The 22,433-nt window shown below is 30.0% G+C and overlaps 4 protein-coding genes and 1 long non-coding RNA gene across 17 annotated transcripts; 4 read left to right on the top strand and 1 right to left on the bottom strand.

Moving 5' to 3' along the window:
* Positions 1 to 2,435: 2,435 nt before the first annotated feature.
* On the top strand, positions 2,436 to 8,224 carry LOC131611125 (cytokinin hydroxylase-like). Its single transcript, XM_058883234.1, has 5 exons — positions 2,436 to 2,747; positions 2,904 to 3,130; positions 3,525 to 3,766; positions 5,013 to 5,382; positions 7,346 to 8,224. Exons 1-5 carry the CDS (start codon positions 2,474 to 2,476, stop codon positions 7,763 to 7,765), a joined length of 1,533 nt encoding a protein of 510 aa, XP_058739217.1. The 5' UTR covers positions 2,436 to 2,473; the 3' UTR covers positions 7,766 to 8,224.
* A 4,568-nt stretch (positions 8,225 to 12,792) lies between these two features.
* Positions 12,793 to 15,223, top strand: LOC131608740 (uncharacterized). 13 transcript variants are annotated; one of them, XR_009285793.1, is made up of 5 exons: positions 12,793 to 13,116; positions 13,284 to 13,363; positions 13,604 to 13,704; positions 14,491 to 14,548; positions 14,622 to 15,223. XR_009285793.1 is itself a non-coding variant. In XM_058880267.1 (5 exons), exons 2-5 carry the CDS (start codon positions 13,346 to 13,348, stop codon positions 15,157 to 15,159), a joined length of 375 nt encoding a protein of 124 aa, XP_058736250.1. In that variant the 5' UTR covers positions 12,794 to 13,116; positions 13,284 to 13,345; the 3' UTR covers positions 15,160 to 15,223. The 13 variants fall into 13 exon arrangements, 4 of the variants coding, with proteins under 4 accessions (XP_058736250.1, XP_058736252.1, XP_058736254.1 ...); XM_058880267.1 differs by having other exon boundaries at positions 12,794 to 13,116; positions 13,284 to 13,423; positions 15,022 to 15,223; XM_058880269.1 differs by having other exon boundaries at positions 12,794 to 13,116; positions 13,284 to 13,423; positions 14,938 to 15,223.
* Positions 15,224 to 15,262: 39 nt separating this feature from the next.
* LOC131608739 (probable pre-mRNA-splicing factor ATP-dependent RNA helicase DEAH2) lies at positions 15,263 to 16,072 on the top strand. The gene is made up of 2 exons (XM_058880266.1): positions 15,263 to 15,598; positions 15,685 to 16,072. Exons 1-2 carry the CDS (start codon positions 15,299 to 15,301, stop codon positions 15,799 to 15,801), a joined length of 417 nt encoding a protein of 138 aa, XP_058736249.1. The 5' UTR covers positions 15,263 to 15,298; the 3' UTR covers positions 15,802 to 16,072.
* A 4,088-nt stretch (positions 16,073 to 20,160) lies between these two features.
* On the bottom strand, positions 20,161 to 20,958 carry LOC131611124 (uncharacterized). The gene is made up of 3 exons (XR_009286764.1): positions 20,801 to 20,958; positions 20,578 to 20,677; positions 20,161 to 20,336 (listed from the first exon to the last, which is right to left on the bottom strand). It is a non-coding gene; the product is annotated as an uncharacterized LOC131611124 (long non-coding RNA).
* A 219-nt stretch (positions 20,959 to 21,177) lies between these two features.
* Positions 21,178 to 22,433, top strand: LOC131611123 (uncharacterized). The gene is made up of 2 exons (XM_058883232.1): positions 21,178 to 21,726; positions 22,035 to 22,433. Exons 1-2 carry the CDS (start codon positions 21,416 to 21,418, stop codon positions 22,309 to 22,311), a joined length of 588 nt encoding a protein of 195 aa, XP_058739215.1. The 5' UTR covers positions 21,178 to 21,415; the 3' UTR covers positions 22,312 to 22,433.

The raw sequence follows: 22,433 nt of genomic DNA, 5'->3' as shown, positions 1-22,433 counted from the left end.
ATGAAAAGTTTTCTAGAGACAATTATTTTGGGTTGGTAAAGTGAAGATAAAAATAATCTTAACTCAATAGAAATGTGCTAAAGCATTGAAGGGGGAGATATTAATCCCCACAAACTTATTTATTTGATTCTATTAGAACGAGTTATATAGATACAGGCTTAATTTTTAGGCTGGCGACTTATTACTCTCGAGATTCTTCGAAAACGATTCAAGACGAAAGAATAAAAAAAAAGCAAAACAGTTATTTTTATTATATTGTGTATATAAAGGAAACATCTATATTAGAGTCACGAAATCGCTAACAAAAGGTAAGTAATTGATTTGCCGCTTTATTTACTAACATAGAAATGCCATCATATAGAAAGGCGAATAATTTTCATACGAATGAACTTCGTTTCGAGTATGAATTTTTTATTTGTATAAATTTAATTTATATCTCTAACTTTTAATAATTTTATTATTTATTTATATTAAGATATCAAGTTTATTATAATTATTACTCTTTTATATTCTATATATATATAGATTAAACGAAAAACAATTAAATATTATGATTATTTTTAAAATTATCAAATATTTAATTTAATTTTTTATTTTTGTTGCTAGGAAAAAAAATGTCTTAACCTAAAATTTTGTATGTTTTTTCGAAGACATATATTAATATAAATTTTTATAATTTTTAAATTTTAAATGTGTAGTGTCTAGGTCTACCTCACCCTCAATTTTTTTTTTTTTGCAAGATGAATTGAAATTTTAGACTTGCGTCTTCAACAATATCCATCCGTTCCATCCTATTTTATTTACAATTTTTACGATTCAGATTTAAATCGAACGAATATTTCCGTTTGTCACCTGAATCCGTACATTTACTCGGTATAACCTTCCTACACTAGCTTCAAACTTAGTTGTATTTGTGGATGGAAATCAATTCCATTTGCAACAAATTTAGATCAATTTCAAAGATAACACTCATTACCTCAAGTCTCTTATCTAGTCAATTGAATAATCCAATCAACAATTAAGCCATACATGAGTTCATATCATGGGAAATTAAGAGTTGCAGATTATGTAGAAGTGGTAAAGTTTTGAAAACCAAAACAAATACAATCATAACCTAATGGAATAAACCAATAAAATGTTACTATTACTATAGCATTACTCTAATATTCTCATAGTACAATCATCAACTTTTTGAAGCTTAACTTTTGTTGCAAACTTGCATATGTGTGAAATATATTGTGACATTATTTCTATGTCATGTCCTTTATTAATGGCTTTTTTCTATGTATGTACACACACTAAATCGTCCTTTTTTTTCCAAAGCAATGAGAACATTTCCTTTTGATTCTAAAGTAGTGAACATAATTTTGTGCCAACTGGTTTTTGAAGTGTAACTAACTGTTGCATAACTGTCACAAATCAACTTGTTATAGTGTGAAGTCTCTTTGAACAAGGTATTTGAGACTTTCATAAATGTTCAAGTAAGCGTAGAAAAAGGGCAATACCCGTCCCGTTTATGCTCGGCGCTCGCTTCATAAAAGCCTGGAAAAGTATGACAAACATTGTTAAGGGCACGAGCTAAAATCTTATCATGTTTTACAAAATTCAAAAAATACATAATGAGATGAGACGAGCATTGTTGAGAGCACAGATCTAAAACTTGGTCTTGGTCTATCCCGAAAAAGAAAAAAAGAAAAAAGAGGGTGGATAGGGCGACCTACGAGTACTGCATTTTTTTAATTTAAAAAATACAATATTCATGTTAATGTTCGTGTGTGTTAAAAAAAAGGCGGAGCAGACATATTAGTGTGCGTGGGCCTAAAACTTTGACATCCACAAAAAAGTGTCCACAAACCAAACATACTAACTGGTTGGACCCATTTTGTCATCTCTACATTATTTGTCTACAAAAACAAACTTAACATAATTTATCAACATCTATTTCTATAACATTTCTCAAACATTATCATAAAATATTCATGTTAATAAAAAAATTTAATTAAATTATTGATTTATAAATATCAACGATTTATTTATATTAATAGGTTAATTTAAATAAACTTTGTTGTCAATTAGAATATATCAATTGAGCTTCTCCACTCACTTCATATTAATAAATAAACTTAAATAAATCACACCAAATACTATAAATTCTTCTATTATAAGTGCTTTATTAAATAGTTCTTCCAAACAAACCTTAAGTTTACACTTATCTAAATATATAAACTCTTGAATTTCTATAGTTAAATCCTATTGAATCATGAGTAACAATGAATCACAGAGAAGCACTTTTGGCAAAACCACTAAACTAAATTTAATAACTTAACTCAACCACACTATGCATATATAAAATCAAAGAATAGTAGTCATCATCAAATTCCCACTATATAAATACAAGTTGAGTCATTCATAAAATTCCCATCTCATACCACAAACTCTTTCTATAATCTCACAATCACTTCTCATATATATCATGGTGGTTCTCACAATCCTTTTGTTCATACTAGTCACTCTTTTATTCAAACTCTTGTATGAAAACCTTTCATGCTACTTTTTCACTCCACTTAGAATCAAGAAAATCATGGAGATGCAAGGTGTCCGCGGCCCGAAACCTCGGTTCTTCACCGGAAACATCCTCGACATGGCTTCCCTTGTCTCTAAATCAACTTCACATGACATGAAAACAATTAGCCATGACATTGTCGGTCGGCTTCTCCCTCATTTTCTCCTTTGGTCCTCACAATTCGGTATGTATACATACATACATACATATAGCGACTCAGATGAAAATTTTCTATTCTGCTGTTGCTGATATAAAATATTTTCATCTGAGTCGCTTCTATTCTATATAATTAAATTACTATAATTATGATAAAAATATTTAAGTAAATTTGATTTTGTAGGAAAAAGATATATATATTGGAACGGTTCGGAGCCGAGGTTGTGCTTGACAGAAACTGAATTGATTAAAGAGTTTCTTTCAAAATATAGTACAGTGTCTGGTAAATCATGGTTACAAAAACAGGGTTCAAAACATTTCATTGGAGAAGGAGTTTTGATGGCAAATGGTGAAAATTGGTATCACCAACGTCACATTGTTGCCCCTGCATTCATAGGGGACAGACTTAAGGTATATTATTCAATCATACTCATCAAAAATTTCAATCGACTTCAGTCACAAATTCACACATTCACGCAGCCAGCACATCAGTAAAAGTAGACCGAGATTACACAACAAAAGAAGAAAATAAAATTTATTATTTTTTAATAACTTTTATATATCAAATTTTAAATTTAAACCGTCTGATTTTGATCAAACAACTACTAATTTAGTAAGTGAATTCAATTTTTGACCACAGACGATCTAAATCTTCACTTACACAAACATCAGACACTAACACAAACATGATTATACAAGACAATGACATAAATACAAGACACAGACACTTTCACGTGTCAGACACCAGACACTGTTTCAAGTTGAAGTGTCATAATAGAAAGATTGATGAAGATGTTATTTATAGAGCTATGCAGGGCATATGGTGGAATGTACAAAAGAGATGTTAGAATCACTAAAAAAAGGGTTAGAGTGTGGACAAAGTGAGGTGGAGATTGGTGAATACATGACAAAACTCACTGCAGATATCATTTCTAGAACTGAGTTTGGTACAAGTTACCAAAAGGGAAAGAAAATATTCCATCTCCTCACAGTTTTGCAGACTCGTTGTGCTCAAGCTAGTCGCCATCTTTGCTTTCCTGGTAGCAGGTACCCACTTTCACTTTACAACTACTCTTTTTTAAACCATAATTTTTCTTCTTTCTTTGAGAAATGACAAATGACTTTCGTCTCGGAAAAATAAATAAAAAATGAAAAAGAGAGAACGGAACAAACATATTTAAGAAGGGGACAACTTCTCTACCCATCATAAAAAGTTGGGTAGTGTACCTCCAACCAATGACATGATTCCATCTCATTTAACACAATTAATTATTTATTAAAATACTACAAATGTTTGTTGTTTTTAAAGCATTTTACAAAGGAGGTAATTTTACCCAACTTTTTGAGTTGGGTAGATAAGAATTCACCATTTAAGAATGTTTGTCTATAATTTTTGTCTGTCTCCCAAAAAAAATTAAAAATTGAGGACAGTACAAGACGAGTCAATAGGTATTTCATTTTAAAAATTTATAATTGCAAATAATTATATTAATATTTGTGTCGGAAAAACCTGTTAGAAATAAATAGGAGGTAGTGAGACATACATATTAGACAATGTGGGCTTAAAACCTTGTCTCGTGAAAAATATGGAAAAAAACATGTATATTCAGTGGGCCGAATCTATTTTGCTACTTCAAGTAGTTTAGTGGTTGAAATTTCTCCTAAAGATAAATAAATGAGAGGTTGCAAATTCAAACTACAGTCGGACAATCCAAGACGAGCCCATAGGCATTTCATTTAAAAAAATTAAAATTGCAAAAAATTATATTAATATTTGTGCTGAAAAAACCTGTTAGAAATAAATAGGAGGTAGTGAGACAGACATATTAGACGATGTGGGCTTAAAATCTTATCCGTCCCGTGAAAAAATATGGAAAAAATAGGCGTGTTCAGCGGACTGAACCCATTTTGCTACTTCAAATAGTGTAGTGGCTGAAAATTTTGTCTAAAGGTAAATAAATGAAATGTTGTGAATTCGAACTACAGTCGGATAGTGAGAAAGACATATTAGACGATGTAGGCTTAAATATGTCCTGTGAAAAAATATGGAAAAAATATGCATGTCCAGCGGACCGAATCTATTTTACTACTTCAAGTAGTTTAGTGGCTGAAATTTCGCCTAAAGGTAAATAAATGAAATGTTGTGAATTCGAACTACAGTCGGATATTCCTAGACAGCTGTCAACTGAATTAACTTATAGAAATATTTTCATAATATAATTTCATAATTGAATTATAACAATAATTAGAATGTGTGTATTTCTTTAATAAGATTCAATTTCTTTATACACAGATTTTTTCCAAGCAAGTACAATAGAGAAATAAAGTCATTGAAAATGGAAGTGGAGAAACTATTGATGGAAATAATACAAAGTAGAAAAGATTGTGTTGAGATTGGAAGAAGCAATTCTTATGGGAATGACTTGTTGGGAATACTATTGAATGAAATGCAAAAAAAGGAAACTAGCTTAAATTTGCAACTAGTGATGGATGAATGCAAAACATTTTTCTTTTCTGGACATGAAACAACAGCATTGCTACTCACTTGGACAGTCATGTTACTAGCAAGTAATCCTTGTTGGCAAGAAAAGGTTAGGGATGAAGTTAAAAGGGTTTGCAATGGGGGAATTCCTTCTTTGGATCAACTCTCCAAGCTCACTATGGTAAGTTAGTAGCAATATTTTCTTATAGTTTTTTTTTTTTAGATTCTATTTGAATTAGGTTATATGACTTTGTTTATTTACATATTTCTTGAGATAATTTTTGAAAATGATTTATAATATTTTTTTAATAAAATTTGTATTTTATTTTTATAAAATTTTCAAAATATCTTACAAAATATAATAGAAAAAATAATTTAATATTAATATTTATGTAACAATTTAAACAAATTATTAATATTTATAAATCAAAAAATTTAAAATTAAATTAATAATATTTTATATAAATAATCTAATATATGTTTATACATAAATAATTATACTGATAAAAAAATTTGTTTATAACTTGTCTATTCAAATAAGATCCTATTTTTGTGTTAAATATGAATAAATATTTTAATTTTGATAATGTATATTATTTCTCTTCATCTAGTAAAATAAGGTATCTTCCCATAGTACCTTTACATTAATAGTTGCATTTAAAATTATGCATAGTTGTTTTTATGAAAAAATCTATTGGTTAAAATAATACAACATACTTTTTTTTTGTGCAAATACTTTTTATAATAATTTTCAAGAGTTATATAAATTCTTAGTAATAAGTTAAATTAAAAAAATAATTATTAATATTTATTAATCTTATATTTTTTAAAAAATTAATTTACTAGATAGTTGTAGTACTATTAGCTAGTACTCCATCTATTTTAAAATGATAGTCATTTTAATTAAAAAAAAATAAAAATAAAAAAAAAATTATTTTTTAATATATTTTTAATTATATATTTAATTAATATCATACACTATGTTATTTTTAAATTTATATTATGATAGGAAGAAACACATAAGTGACTAGTAAAATTAATTTTATAAAATTATCATATGTTTTAATTATTTAATTTAATTTTATAATATGTGGGTGGAAATTTTAAACTAGGTTCATTTTACAAGATTGTGAATATATTTTAGGCTATAGTATTTAAACCAAAAAGCCTAATCATTCTAAAGATCTTAGGCTTTTAATTAAGTTATAATTAATTAGCACGATCTTGAGAAAAAGACAGTTTAGAAATATTTTAGTTTAACCTAGATATGTATTTATAGAGAAGCAAACAAAAAACATGATTTCATTTTTCTTTTTGCTATTAAAATATTATTTATTTTACTATTCATCTTTGCACTCGTGCGTTGTCATTTTTAGTATAATATATTAATATTATTATTTATGGCTATCTTTCTTTTTAGAGAGGGTCCAACCACAAAAGATACAACCTATTCGTTCAAATTTGGAATAACGATACAATCATACTTTTATGAGAAGAGAAAAATCGTATCATAGGAAAAGAGAATAAAAAGAAAATGAGTTGACCTTTATGACTCAATGGAGTAACAATGGCCACTCACTTAAAAAAGATATTGATTTGTTTTTAAATTATTAGTTGAAAAATAATTGGAAAAAAAATCAAATTTCACTAAAACATTTTTAATATAGAGAGCTCTTTATATTGATTTTTTTTATTGGCATAAGTTATTTATTTTTGTTGACAAACCTATATAATATAGAGAGCTCTTTATATGGATCAATTTAAAGATGGATTCATTATTTTTAATCTTTTAATAAATTTTTATTTTTGGATAGGAGAGATAACTTAACAAATATTGAGATAAATAATTATAAGTTGTTCGTCTATAGTTCAATCTCTGACAATAGTATGTAATTATATTTGTGCATGTAAGCAAATTGTTTATATTTATATATCAACAACTTGTAAAAAACAATTTTATTTTTATTTTTTATTATAAAAATATTTTTTAATATATATTATATAAGTCCACCTTTATACCAATTTCGAGAGGTTCTATATACATATCAAATCCTTGAGGAATATTATATAATACTCTTTTTTTGAAAAAGAAAACAAATCATAATATCATATTCATTAACTAAAATTTTAATTTAATTTTGCAGTTGCATATGGTAATAAACGAGTCATTGAGGCTCTATCCTCCCGCATCTGTACTTCCTAGAATGGCTTTTGAAGATATAATATTGGGCGACCTTTATATCCCTAAAGGATTATCAATCTGGATTCCTGTTTTGGCTATTCATCACAATGAAAAACTATGGGGTAAAGATGCAAACGAATTCAATCCAGAAAGATTTACTTCAAAATCATTTGTTCCTAGCCGTTTCTTACCATTTGCTTTTGGCCCTAGAAATTGTGTTGGACAAACATTTGCCCTAATGGAAGCTAAAATTATATTAGCTATGTTAATCTCTCGCTTTAGTTTCACGATTTCGGATAATTATCGGCATGCACCCGTGGTTGTACTCACTATTAAGCCTAAATATGGCGTTCAAGTTTGTTTAAAGCCCTTGGAGCCGTGATACAGAACATAATCAATGCTCAAGAGTTGGAATTCAAATGGATGATTTTAAGTCGGTCCATAAATGATTTTGTTACTGCATTTTGTTGATCTAAGTCGCTAAAACCATATGAGTTGAAGCTCAAATCTCGATTATTTGTTCTTCATCAACAAGCGGAATTATTGAGTACAATGTCAATTAGTTACATATTGAAATTAATATAAAGAGAATTAGGGTTTTGAGAATTAAGAATTGAGGAAGAGAGACTTTTTGTTTTTCTTTTATTTTATCATGCGGAGTGTGAGTTGCGACAATCTTGATCTTATGAACAATTTTGTAATTTATTATTTTATTTTTAACTTATTTTTATAATGAATAAATGGAGATGAAATAATGATTGCAAATATTATTTAATACCAACAATGCATGATTTGAGTTATAACTTAGTGGATCTACAATTAGCACTCAAATGTAACATAAGAAAAAGATATGGAAGAGCTTTTTAGATATGTTTCTAAACAAATGTGCATACATCTTATATTTAAATCTGATTTATTTAATAAAACAATGATTTATCTAAAAGGGTAATGTGAGAATCTTTTAGTAAATAATTTGTGTATATTTATAAACTATAGTTGAAACTTGAAATCCATCTTGTTCCAAACAAGTTTGTGAATCTAATTTATTTCTTGAATTTTTTTTAAAGATTTTATACTTCATAATATTAATTCAACCGAGCTATGCGCCAAGCTACTCGAGCGACGATCTAAGATTTTATAAATTTTGAATTTGAAAAAATATTAAAAACAATAAAATTTAGTCAAAAATATAAAATAGAAAATATTTATATGTATTCTCTCACAAAATTTAATAGTTTTTAATTTTATTTTAATCTCAATTTAATATTTGTAATCAATAGATTTGTTCATCCTACATTTCATAATAACTTAATTGTTTTCTCTTTCTCAATTTAGATGAAACTAGCCAACTTGGGTGTGACAAAAACTTAAGGTAGGGTCAGTATCTCCATTTTGGAGATAATGGTTTTTTTTTCTTAGCCACCTATTCTTCTTCTACTATTTAGATTATATCATTCTTTTATTGCAACCATCATTTTTTTCTGACATTGTTTGAGGTCTAATGATATCTAGGTAGCATGCAAAAAGTTTTATATTGGAGATTCAACTAGGTAATTGTTTTAGTCAGCAGCAAAGGATCCTCGAAGAAGATTTGAGTTTATTTGAAGTTATTTCTACCAAAAATGCCACGTTTCTAATAAATCACACATGTAATATATATATATATATATATATATATATATATATAACCGTCTCAAATTTTCGGAGGCCATGTATAGAGTTGCTACAGTTTAACCATGACAAAGAAAATAAGGACCCTCTTTAATCACGATTTAAACTAACAAATACTTTATGAGACTCTATTTAATTATAGTTTAACTGTAAAAAATTTGACGTCCTGTGCGGTAGCCCCACGCCCTCAACGACGGCCCTATATATATATATATATATATATATATATATATATATATATATATATATATATATATATATATATATATATATATATATATATATATATATACACACACTATTCTATTCTTTGTCACCACACATCATATTTTGGTGTTAATTGAACCTTGTCATTTTCATAACAAGAGGCACCTACCGTGGTATAAAGGGATATTATTTACAATTGAGCACCATGGCTTAATGGAAGATCATGAAAATTTTCGGAGACAACGAATTTGGGTTGTGGGAAGTGAAGATATAAGCAATTAAGTGAGAGGTTGAAGACTCGGAGGCGAGCTTTAGAAACACATGGTTTTCGCCTAAGCAAAAGTACGGAGGATTATATAAAATGTAATTTCAACAAAAGAAGAAGTATCTCTAACTTTGAGGTGAAAGTTGGAGACCATATCATCTCTCTAGTCAAGTGGTTTAAATATTTTGGGTCCGTAACACAAAATGACGGAGAAATCAAAGGGGATGTAAACCATATAATTCAAGCTAGGTGGCTGACACGGAGGAAGACTTCAGAGTTGTTTTATGTGACACAAATATATCGCTCAAGCTGAATAATTTTTTTTATCAGATCACGGTAAGACCTACGATGTTGTATGAGACTGAATGTTGGGTGCTCTAGAATCAAAACGAGAATATTGTAACATAGATGAGGACAATGCGTTAGATGTGTGATAACACTAAACATGATAGGATTATAAATGAAAATATTAGAGACAATGTTGGGGTAGTACTTATAGTAGAGAAGATGATAAAAAATAGACTTAGGTGATTTTGGCATGTAAAGAGAAGACATCTAGATTTGATAGTAAGGAGAGTATATCAGATGGAGAAAAGTCAAACAACTAAAGAAATAAGAAGACCTAAAAATATTATAAGAGAAGTTATTAAGAAAGATTTAAAAATTAACGATTTAAATAGAATCATAGTTCGATATAGAATATTATAATAAAAATTGATTCATGTAATCGATCCCACTTAATAGGATAAGAGTTGATTCTTGTTGTTGTATACTTTTAATTATTTATATGCTATTGTTGAATTTAGTTGCTTATGATATAATTACTGAAAATATCAAACAATCATTTTATAATAAAAATAATCAAATAATCATGGTCCACCATTAAAATGAGCCCATTAACACACCCTATTCCTTCCACACTCTCATTGTCACAAAACCTTAAGAAAAATACTAAATAATGTAACCTTCTGCACTGACCTATAAGCGCCCTACAGATCAAAACGACAAATAAATAAAATGATCCACACTCCCCCACTTTATTCTTTTATATATTATCAAAATAATTTGAAATATTGATATCTAATTCTAAACTGTCTCTCTTTAGTTACATGCTTGTTTGATAAGTGGATGGCCATTATTATCTAATAGATGCTTCGTTTGACTACTTTTGTATTTAAATGCATATTGTCACTGCCTTAAACATGCTTAGGACAAATTTAAATATATGGTGTCAATTAATTTTAATTAAGCTACAAATTAGGTTTATGCTTCATATGAATGGTTGATGGGATTGTAATTTTATTTTGTTCCGAGACGACATAAGTCTAAAAGACGGAGAGGTTCAATTTTAATTGAATTTGGAAGGAAAAGGTACACTATTGTGTTTTGTCAACGGACAAACATCATACTTAAAAGTTTCAACAAAATGGTGTAAGAACAATGACGGAAACATAGACTTAATTATATAAAATGGAGAATGACTGGGACGCTTGAGCTGAAGTCAAATTTGTGAGGCTAAAGAGGAAGAATGAGACTGGAGAGAGGAAGATTGAGACTGTAGAGAGGAGGAGAACACCTTTGGATGATAATTAGAGAAGTAGTATAACCCTTCCTTTTCCTTAGCAATTTCAATCGTATGCCCCGTGGTAAGGTCCTGAAAAACACAATGGGACGTAAAAAAAGTTACTTTACAAATCTGATCAAGGGTAAGCTTATGGATGAAAATGAAATTGTGGGAAAGTGAGGGAACATGAAGCACAGATGATCAAAGCAAAACAAGTAGAGTAGGGTTGGGAAGATGAGTGAGCAATGAGAGGTGTAAAGCAAAACCAAGAAACAGAATGTGCTACAACACAAAAACAATAATGATCCAATCATCCTAAAACAACAACAAACTGCAAAGATGACCTGCCGTGAAAAAATAACTCCGCTACAAGGGTGGCTAGGGTTTATGCGGAAGCGAGACCCCCAAATACGGGAGCTCGTGATACCATGTTGTAAAACATTTCACTGATATATTAAAGTTATTCATACAATGTTGCAACTCATGCTTAAATAAGAGAGAATAGAAATTCTAATGGACTTTGACTAATGGGCCTCATTACTAATATTACCAATTATTATTTACAGTCTAATATTTACAACACATAAGATAGAGTTCTAAAAACTAGCCATAGTAAATACATGATTTCATCCCTTATCTACCTATAAACCATTTTCAGACCAAAAACTACTTTTCTCCTCGACCTCTTTCATAGTTTTTGAAACACCGTTACAGATGATATCATTACGGACTTTCCAAGTGGTCCAAACTAACACAAACAAGGGGAAGTGTCATGCTCCTAGCCATAAAAGGAGACAAGGAGCCATCCAACTAAACAAGGTAAGCAGATAGAATAGAGGAAGAAAATATCTCTTGTATGATTCCATATCCACTTATCTCTATCCAAAGAGAGTAACACCTAAGAGTAGAGAAAGAGAATATTATTAAACATGGACAATTCTCTAAAAAATAAGAGTTTCCTCCACTTGAGATCCCAAATCAGACCCCATTATCCAATAGACTAATCCCTTCCACCAACTCATCTGATTGAATGAAGTTAGAATAATAACTAGATAACTTAATCTTTAAGGAAATGGGTCCTAACATGGTCCTCCTAAAAGGATGTCTGATGGTTTTACTCGACTTTCCTAAGAATATCATCAACAAACTAATTAAAAAGGTCAACCTCGTTGGACCCAAAGAGAGACACACCTTTCTAACAAATATATGTACATTGAAGCCAAAATGTCCTCCCCCTCGAAGAAAGCAAATGATTGAAGCACCATACCTAACTACAAGAATATCACACCACAAACCTAAAGCATCTTTAAGCAACATCCATTTTAATTTAGTTAAAAAAGTTAGATTAACCAGAGAGATATCCTTAACTCCCAATCCTCCTTTATTCTTAGACTTACAAATATTATCTCACTTAATTAAAAAAAGCTTAGATTCCCTCTTCAATCATCCTTAAAAAAACCTTCTCTGTAACTTAACAAATTTCTTCAAACCTTTAAAAGCCTCTTTAAAAACGACAAGAAAAAGATGGAAATAATATTAAATACATAATTAAGAAAAACTCACCTGAATACCCAAACTAACATATAGTAAATGAGGCAGTTATAATATAATAAACTTGCAAGTTGATCAAATTCTCGAGGATAAATTTTTTATAACTTCCATAATTTGCTTCAAAGAAAAACATTAATATTAGATAGATACATATTACTCTATTAGAAGGTATGAAATGTAAATGATTTCCATCACTAGAAAAAAACTGCTGTTTGGTTTATTTTAAGTTTTCATTTTCAGTTGATGATAAGTTTTCACATAATAAGAAAAATGGCACGGATTATGCTTTTAAATTTTATGGATCTATTTATATACCCTGCCATTTTTTTTAAGCTGATTCAATTTTTAACCAGGGAAACTTGTTTTTGCTGAGCCTGTTCCCAAGGATAACGAAGCTGCAACTTGGAGAGACAAGTTAGATCAGCTTTATAAGAGTTCATCACAAAGTTTTAGAGTTGTTGTTCACGGATCAAAAGTATGCACTTCTTTTCTTTATGTTTTTTGTACTGTCAATTTTTTTATCACCTCTCTTTTACATACATATGAACATGCTCTTACGATAGGAATTAATCTTGACCAACTACCATAAATATTAATTCTAAAGCAAAACAGATCTCAACCATTGATTTCTCTGTGGTCCAGATTAGCTCCTCAATTCTCTCACGCTCGCTTGATACGCTACTTGTTTATATGATATTTGGAGCATGTCCTTCAGAAATGAGGTGGAAATGAGACAAAGTTTGCTGTGTAATATATTTTACATTGAAGACAGTGCATTAGAAGTTAAGTAGAAGTGAAAATGAATTAAATTGATAGTTTGAGAGAGAATTCTCTAAACCGTATCTGAATTTCATGCATGTGAATGAGTAACAACAATCAGTTGAAATTAGTTAAATTCTCCTAACTGGTAATTGTTTCACTTTATTATAACTAACTGACTAAAGAGTATAAGTCTATAACAGAGTTTAAAAGGGCTGAAAATAGCAGCTAGAAATTTGTCTTCAAGTGGACTCACAGGAGAGTTAGTATATTCCATATGGAAGCTCACTATGCTACAGTATTTGTGAGTATCTTTTTTTCTCTATATTCATTGAATATTCAAAATTGTAACTCTGCATATAGATTGTTCATTTCAGGAATTTTTCAAACAATAGCTTAACCGGACCTTTGCCCGAAAGTCTTATACAACCACTAGTGCTATTGTCATGGATTTGGTCTCTGATTTCTTTGGCATGAATTTAGTGTGCCTTTATAGTTCTTCTTAAACATAATAATTATGAATTGTTTGGTAAAACTTGGTGCTGACATTTGATAATAGTAAAGATAGGGGTTATGGTTTTAGATAGATTAATTGAAGACCCAGTCATTATTATTAGATTAATTGATAATGTGATACGGTGGTGACGTCATAAGGCAAACTTGAATGGTTATCTCTCCTATCAAACTGGCCAAAGCTTAGATAAGATAATTGTTTTCTTGGTTCTAGTTTTTTTGCGCCATAAAGTTTGAAAAGAATTAGTGAATTTCTACTTTTAATTGAACAATGATTACATTGTTAAACATGAATCAAATGGATGGTCTCTGCAACTTCTATCATTTGCATGTTTATCTTTAGCAGCAAATATGGAGGAACCCCTTGTTCCTTCTCTCTTGGACCTTCAGGTATAAACTAATAAATGATTAGAATTTAGAACCCATGTTCATTTGGCACTTAACAGCCTAGAACTGAAACTACAATTATTATGAAGGACGGTTTTGAAATTACTACTCAATATTTGTTATATTTTCCGTGTAGTCCACCTCTCAATTTGATTCTTTACTATTAACAATCTCTGCATTTTAATTTTAGGTTTCAACGTGGTTTGAACAGCAAGCCTAATGCACTCATCAAGAAGCTCCGCAAGGCGGTGAGTTTTCTATTTATTCACGTATTGTTTCATTTCGTTTGTTAATTCTTTTTGATAGTTGATTTCAACTTAGAGGTTGGAGTTGGAATAAATTTGAAAATAGGAGGATTTTGACCAACCATCACAGTGAACCGACTGCGTTACTACGTCAAATACCTGAAGTCAACGTTGGTCCTTTTAATAAACATGGCCAACACATAGCCCTAAAACATTTCAGAGATAACAATCTCAGCTATTGCCCTATTTGTTAGATCAAATACTTATTGGATTTTGGTCTGATTGCTTACTATTCTATCTCAAGTGAATCTCTCTTATATATGAAGCTATATCATTTTAACTTATGCACGTATCAAGACTGTAATTTACATTCTAACATCCACCAAATACAGGACTCTGATGAGCTAATGATAGAAGCTGATATCACGTGCACAATACTAAAAAGCTGATTTTGGTCTGATTGTTTATTCTCTTAGCCTTTGTTACACCATGTAGGCATCAATACTATCACTTCCCAACAGTCTGTCAATCACTTCATTTTTTGCTTCTTAAGATGTATCCTGTTGCTTACAATAGAAGGATCAATCAAACTCTTGGTATGTATCTTTCTCTAACTGTATGCATAAGCATATTTAGACTATGAAGCACATACACATATACCGACACTGGACATGACACCGACACTGGTATGTATCTTTTTTGTTCACAAATATAATGTTTTTTCGTCGTTTCTGCAGGTATTTAACAGATGGTATGCTTTTGAGAGAGGCAATGACGGATCCTCTTTTGGAACGATACAAAGTAATTATTCTTGATGAGGCACATGAAAGGACTTTGGCTACAGATGTGTTATTTGGCCTTCTTAAGGAAGTTCTTAAAAACAGACCTGACTTGAAGTTGGTTGTTATGAGTGCTACACTTGAAGCTGAAAAGTTTCAGGGATATTTTTTTGGAGCCCCTCTAATGAAAGTTCCTGGAAGGCTACATCCAGTTGAAATTTTTTATACTCAAGAACCATTTTTTTTTTCATTTTTTACACTCGTCAAAACTGCGGTATGGTTACCATTGATACATGTGACTCTTTATTGTAATAACACTTTCTTGTAATAATTTCTTGTGTCTTGTTTTTTTGCATACAGAAAACAATTGCTTCTCCAGGGCGTGGTATTTTGGCCATGGATGAATCCAATGCTACATGTGGAAAGCGGTTGGATTCAATTGAACTAGAGAACACCGAAACTAACCGTCAAGCATGACGTAAAATTATATATGAAGAAAGTGTTATGACTTAGTTAAAATATAATTTTTATGTGTATGATTTTATAATACTTGAAATATTATGACTTTACATGATTTTGTATATTTTTTTGGTTAATATGAAAAATATTTTGACTTAGTTAAAATATGATTTTTATGTGTATAATTTTTATAGTATTTGCAATATTACGACTGAAAATGAAATATAACTAAATGGTGTATATGAAATAGGGTGTAAATAGATATAATTGTTCATTCATAAATGGCGTATTTACACCCGATTTTTATTAAAATACGGTGTAATTAAGAACATATTTACACCTGATTTTTATTAAAATAGGGTGTAATTAAAATGTAATTATGCCCAATTACACCCGATTTTTATTAAAATGAGTGTAATTAAAACGTTATTACGCTCGATTACACCTGATTTTTATTAAAACAGGGTGTAATTAAAACGTAATTATGCCAAATTACACCCGATTTTTATTAAAATAGGGTGTAATTAAAAACATAATTAAGCCCAATTACACCCGATTTTTTTTAAAACAGGGTGTAATTAAAAACGTAATTACGCCCAATTACACCCGATTTTTATTAAAACAGGGTGTAATTAAAAATGTAATTACGCCCAATTACACCCGATATTTTTAAAATAAAACGGGTGTAAATTCATTAGACATTTCTCACCCTGTGGATATACACCCGATTTTTATTAAAAATAATGGGTGTAAATTTAATAAAAAACGGGTGTAAATTAACATTTTTGTACTAGTGATACTTCCATGATGTGGTATAGTATAATATTTGAATAAAAAATTAGGTGTGTAAGATATTTTATTTTTTAATCCTTTAATTAATAAGTATATCTTCATTGACTGATGAGGAGAAATCAAACCAAAATCCCACCAACAAATCGACTAGAGTTACAACAATATCATGATTGAAAATGTTAGTATTGATCTTCTTTTAGTTTTGGCATGGTAGAGCAATATCTTCAAATAGTGTTGTGAAATCAATAAAGTAAGTGTTTTGATAATTATTATTCTCATGATGATGCATAGTGTTAGTGAAATGCTACGTGAATCATTCACTCACACAATCTTGTGTGCCATTGTGCAAACTAGACTGTCTTTTAGGAATTCTTTGGGCCAAAAACAATGACTTTCACTAAAAAAATATTTTGATATATTATTATTTAATGTTGCACAATTTTTAATTATATTTAGAAATGATGTGGTGTCGAATATATGGCATAGAATAAAATAAAATCTTATGATTTGTTGGTTTTCACGGCTGAAATTTTTTAGATTTTTGTTGTTTTCCTTGAAAACTAAAGAAATCAATGATGAGTTTTGTATACAAAGTTTTCTTTAAAACATTATTAAAAGAACCCAACTGATAAGTAGGTTTGAAGGAGCTGATTTACATAATTTTTATACTTATCTTTATAGTATCTTATTCCACTTGCTTAAATGTTTGGTATAATGTATCATTAAATTATAAAAGTTGGATGTGTAACTTTTCAAATTATTTCAAGGTGTGCACCATTACATTGGTTTAGAGCACTCTCTATAGGACATATAATGTGGTTGGCAGCCATATATGGTCCTTTGTTATTTTTCTAGAACATTCTTTTGAAGGGAGCATATTAAATTATAATGATTGAAATTACAACGATGAAATGGATGACTGCGATATGTCGACTTGTTATTATAAGATGATTGACTAATTTTTTAAGACAATTTATTGAATAAGATATATTGAGTTATTGTGAGACATCTTGTTTTTTATTAACTCTCAGTTTGTTTTTTGTGTGATCTGAATTCTTTCAACATTTATTCGAGATTTGTTTCTATTTTATCTCTTTTAGAAGTCTGCAAGATTGCATTTGCAAGAAGTATTTTAAGTCAATTCAAATTGAAGAAGATTTTATTAAATCATATTTGAAGGAGATTTTGATTGAATATGATTTAATTAAAAAGATTTGGATTTGATTATATCAAAGAAGATTTTATTTGTTGTTTTTGAATGGAGTTTGTTTTTGATCAAATCCTATTGGGCTTTTCTGCTGGACCGTATTTCTTATTTAAGGAAATGGTTCTCCTTGTATGAAGACCATATGTTTTTGAAAAATTATTTGAGTGTCGTAATTTTCTCTAAGTAGAGTCTTTTGTGTTTTCTAGTGTGATACTCTATCTTGAGATTCTTTCTTATTTTCGAAGGATATAGTATCTGGTCTATAACTATGATTTGAATCACTCTACATATTACTTTCTTGCAAACTCTTGGGAGAATGTTTGATTAAAAGTAAGGAAATATCATATTTAAGAGGATTCTGAGTTGAAATTTACGGGTAGTATTAGGAAAATGGCACTGAACCGAGAGAGTTCAAATGAGACCCATATTATTAATGACTTGAATTAGTGAATTTCTTTTTGTTGGACTACAACCCTGAAGACGTATGCAATGTTGCACCAAATTAGGTTACCAATTATATATCTTATTTAATTTGTTTATTTATTCTTCGATCCTTTCAAATTATATTGTCTCACACATTGTCTCAACATTGTGTGTGTCATCTTGTTGCAAACCGAACATAATTTTAATTGGAATCAGAGCAAGCACATTATTCTAGTTTGGTGAGATAAAATGTTTTTAATCTATTATGTTCAAGATGGAAAATACCATGGAAAGATGATCTATAAATTGTCCACCAATTCTCGATGATAATAATTATGACTATTTAAAGGCTTATATGGTTGCTTTCAAAAGGACAAATGAATAAAGTAGAAATTCGAAAAGAGATGATGATTGAAGGCATTGTTGTATATATGCTTGGTGGTAAAGACAAGCAAACTAGAGACTCACTAAAAACACATGTCTTAGGAGAAATAAATGTCTATATTTCCCCCGCAAGAGAATGATTGAACATGTACCTACTAGAGAGTAGGAAGCCTCACCCCTAGGCCCACCAAAGAAATGATTAAGAAACATTATTCTGAATGACAAAGGAAAAACGAGGAACTTAGTAAAGGGAAGCACAATAGAGATTTAAAAAAACTTGACCTCTAGAAATTGATGAAACCAAAGGAGACCGGAGAAACATGAGATATAATAGGCTACAAACATTTCTTGAGTTACACCAAAATAGGCTTGGGGGCAGACACTTCCTAGCTAACCTAATCCTAACGGATAGCCCGATAAAGAATAACCTTATTGGGTCCCGACTTTAATTGATGACCTAATGAAAAATTTAGTCCATGAAGTCTAAAAGGCCCAAGAGGAATATATTTATACACAAAGTGACGTCAAATAAATGGTGTTAGAAGATAAATATCAATCAACGGAAGATTCCAGGACTTGGAAAAACAGGTTTGCTCCTGCCCTAAGAAAGAGAGCCTAATCCGAGTAAAAAATAGAGGACAGACCGATAATATAACGAATTATATCTCGCCACTTGGCAATATGAATGGTCTAAATGGAGACCAGAAAACATGAAACCATTGGATGATTCTTATAAAAGGGGGCGACAATCACCAAATCAAGTACACACGAAAATTCCCCTTACCGAAGTTATACCTATCATCTCTTACAATCATTGAACTTGGTGTCGGGTTGTGTTCAGGTACACCCCTCCTCGTCTCAACTAGAGACTACTCGAAGACAAACACAAGACCACTCTTCCAAACGTTTAGACACCGACCATTCCGTGAATAAATTTCCTCATCGGGAAGAACAATTTCATTTGGCATCAAGATGCATCAAAACTGAAGTCAACGATGTAATTTTGCATAACGTTACTTTTGACGCTTCTTGATGACATTTTAAAAGATTATAGATTATGTTAACAATTGATGCATTGCAAGAAAAATTAAATCATTTGTAGAATGTCCTAGTCAAATGGTCTCGTGCCTTTTATTAAGGGTTTCTTTGTTTGTTTTTCCTTTTCATCTATTAAGGATTTTATAAGGGTTTTGGCAATAGGGTCATGGATTCTATCTCCTAGTATCCTTCATGTATTCACCTAGACACTAGACTTCAATTCGAATTTGATTTCAAATGTCAACACACAATGTTGAATTAGAACACATGGTCTTCTTCTTAAATATTGGAGACAAAGAATTATTTTTTAAACTACAAGAGGTATTGGTTTCCATTTTAAATAACCATAAAAATGGGATATTATGCTAGAATTTTAATAGAATTATTGCCCAGCTTTCTTCTTGTGAAAATGGAGGGTTATGCTTTTAATGTTGATGTTAAGTACAAAAAATTGTCTTTCCTATGTTATTTTTCTAATATTATTGGTCACTACTCATTAGAACATTGTCATGCATAAAATGTTGCTAAGCCGATGAAAGAAAATATTACAAAGACGACACTATATGTTCCAAAAATTGAAGTACATGGACATGCAAAATTAGAAAGGACACAAAACAAAAGATGAGCATCTCAAACTAAATGGAACAAAAATTTAAAACAAATTGAAAGGATTCAAGCCACCCAGCAATGTAAACCACTTCTGCTTCCCCTGTAAAATAAATTAAAAAGTCAGATAAATAAAATTAAAATAGTGAGAAAAATAATAATAATAATAATAATAATAATAATAATAATAATAATAATAATAATAATAATAATAATAATAATAATAATAATAATAATAATAATAATAATAATAATAATAATAATAATAATAATAATAATATAATTCACTCTAACACAAATAAAATTATAAACTTAAAACTTATAGAATTATTTTTCCACTTAACTGTTAAACGCATACACAGCTATCCTGCAAACACATTGGCAGTGTAGGTGCCATACACGGAGTGTGTGTACAATTGAGGGCAGAAGAACAATCAGTAGCAACTATAATGTAAAAAAGCAATAATATAATATTATTAAAAAGGGTCTAAATAGTAAATATTATGTATAAAGTATAAAAAACAAACTTGAAAATAAATAGATTTAATTATAAAAAAAAAGACTTACCAGTGTCAGTTATAAAATGAAATAGGAAAATCAAGAGAATCATAGCATACACAAGTTTGAGAATTATAGTCATTGTTTCTTTCTTTTGCTTATGTAAGAAACAACAAACTATTTTGTCACTTTATATAATACAAAAACTTCATGCATGTAGTTACATTTATATAAGAAAATAACAAATTTATTAAATTGAAAAAAAATATTTTTAAATTTTAGAATCTTTATTAGATGTCTCTTAAATATGTTGATATGTTGTTTTGTTCCTTTAGCTCACTCGATTAGTTACTTGATTTTAGTAAGGATCTCACATAAATATATTATGAGACATTTGAACTTGCTCTTTTTTTGTTAATTACATTTTTATCATTATAAATATTGTTTGTATATCTCTTTTATCCATTCATGATATACAAGAAAAAATCGCAAAGGTGAGTTAGTTTTAGGAACAATATATCTATGAAGTTCGGTGATTATAACTATGAGATGCAACTTAAGAATGAGGTGAATTATGATTGCTAAATTTTTTTAATTTAAATTTCTTAAGTAATAATATGAATGCTACTAAAAAAGAAGATAAATGCATAATTTAAAGTAGAAAATTTCTTTACCCACCTCCCTATGGGTGGTCACCTCCTGCGAAAAACCAAAACTACCCCTGCTTCGGAAGTTCATTTCCGAAAGCGTGTTTTTTTAAAAAAATTGACTTACTTCGGAAGTTCATTTCCGAAACAATTATTTCGGAAGTTCACTTCCGAAATACTGCGATTTCTGCAGATTTATCAAAACACTCCCCCTCCCCCAATCATTTACCCTAAATCAAAACAAAAAGTGGCAGAGGCGAAAATTTGTGCAAACAGAATTCCAAAGCTGCATCAAGGCTCCAATCACACTGCTAAACAACATTCAAAAGCCCTCAATCCTAACACTTTGTAAGTTTTGAAATTTTTAGATCTATTATTCAAATGCATGTTATTTAGGGTTTTAATTGCATAAATGATATATGGCTAGGTTGTTAGTAGTATTTAGGTTGTTTAGAAGCATTTTGATTTGGTTTGAAGGTTGATTTAGGGGTCTGCCATGGAAGTTGCAGGAAATTGCATCGCAGGGGTGTTTCGGAAGTTCATTTCCGAAAACACCTCCATCCCAGTTTTCGGAAATGAACTTCCGAAATATATCAGAAGTTCAAATTTTTTTGTTTTTTATTTTGCGCATATTAATCGATTTCAATTGTTTACAGGAACATGTCTTCTAGAGAGGGCGCTAAGGGAAGAAAGGATTCTTCAAAGAAAGAGGTGAAAGAGGTGAAGGAGGTGAAGGAGGTGAAGGAGGTGAAGGAGAAGAAGAAGGTTTCGACCGGCTCTACTTCTCGTTCCCAGGGGGCCCGGGGCCCGGATGCTCAAGCTCAGTCTTCAGGCGTGAGAGTCGTGATCAACGCTGATGGTTCTGAGACTGAGTGGGATGAGGATTGGTATAATTATCTTCATTCGGAGGAGTTCGCTCGTCGGGAAGAATAACGTGTTTTTTTTTGTTTGATGTGTATTTTGTAACGCTCGTCGGGCAGAATAACATGTTTTTGTTTTGTTTGACGTGTCTTGTTTTGTTCTGATTTCGGATTGTATCGAATAATGTTTTTGTA

This window comes from Vicia villosa, linkage group LG6 (genome assembly GCF_029867415.1).
Source record: "Vicia villosa cultivar HV-30 ecotype Madison, WI linkage group LG6, Vvil1.0, whole genome shotgun sequence".
NCBI classification, from domain to species: Eukaryota; Viridiplantae; Streptophyta; class Magnoliopsida; order Fabales; family Fabaceae; genus Vicia; species Vicia villosa.
This window is presented reverse-complemented; position numbering and strand designations above follow the sequence as displayed.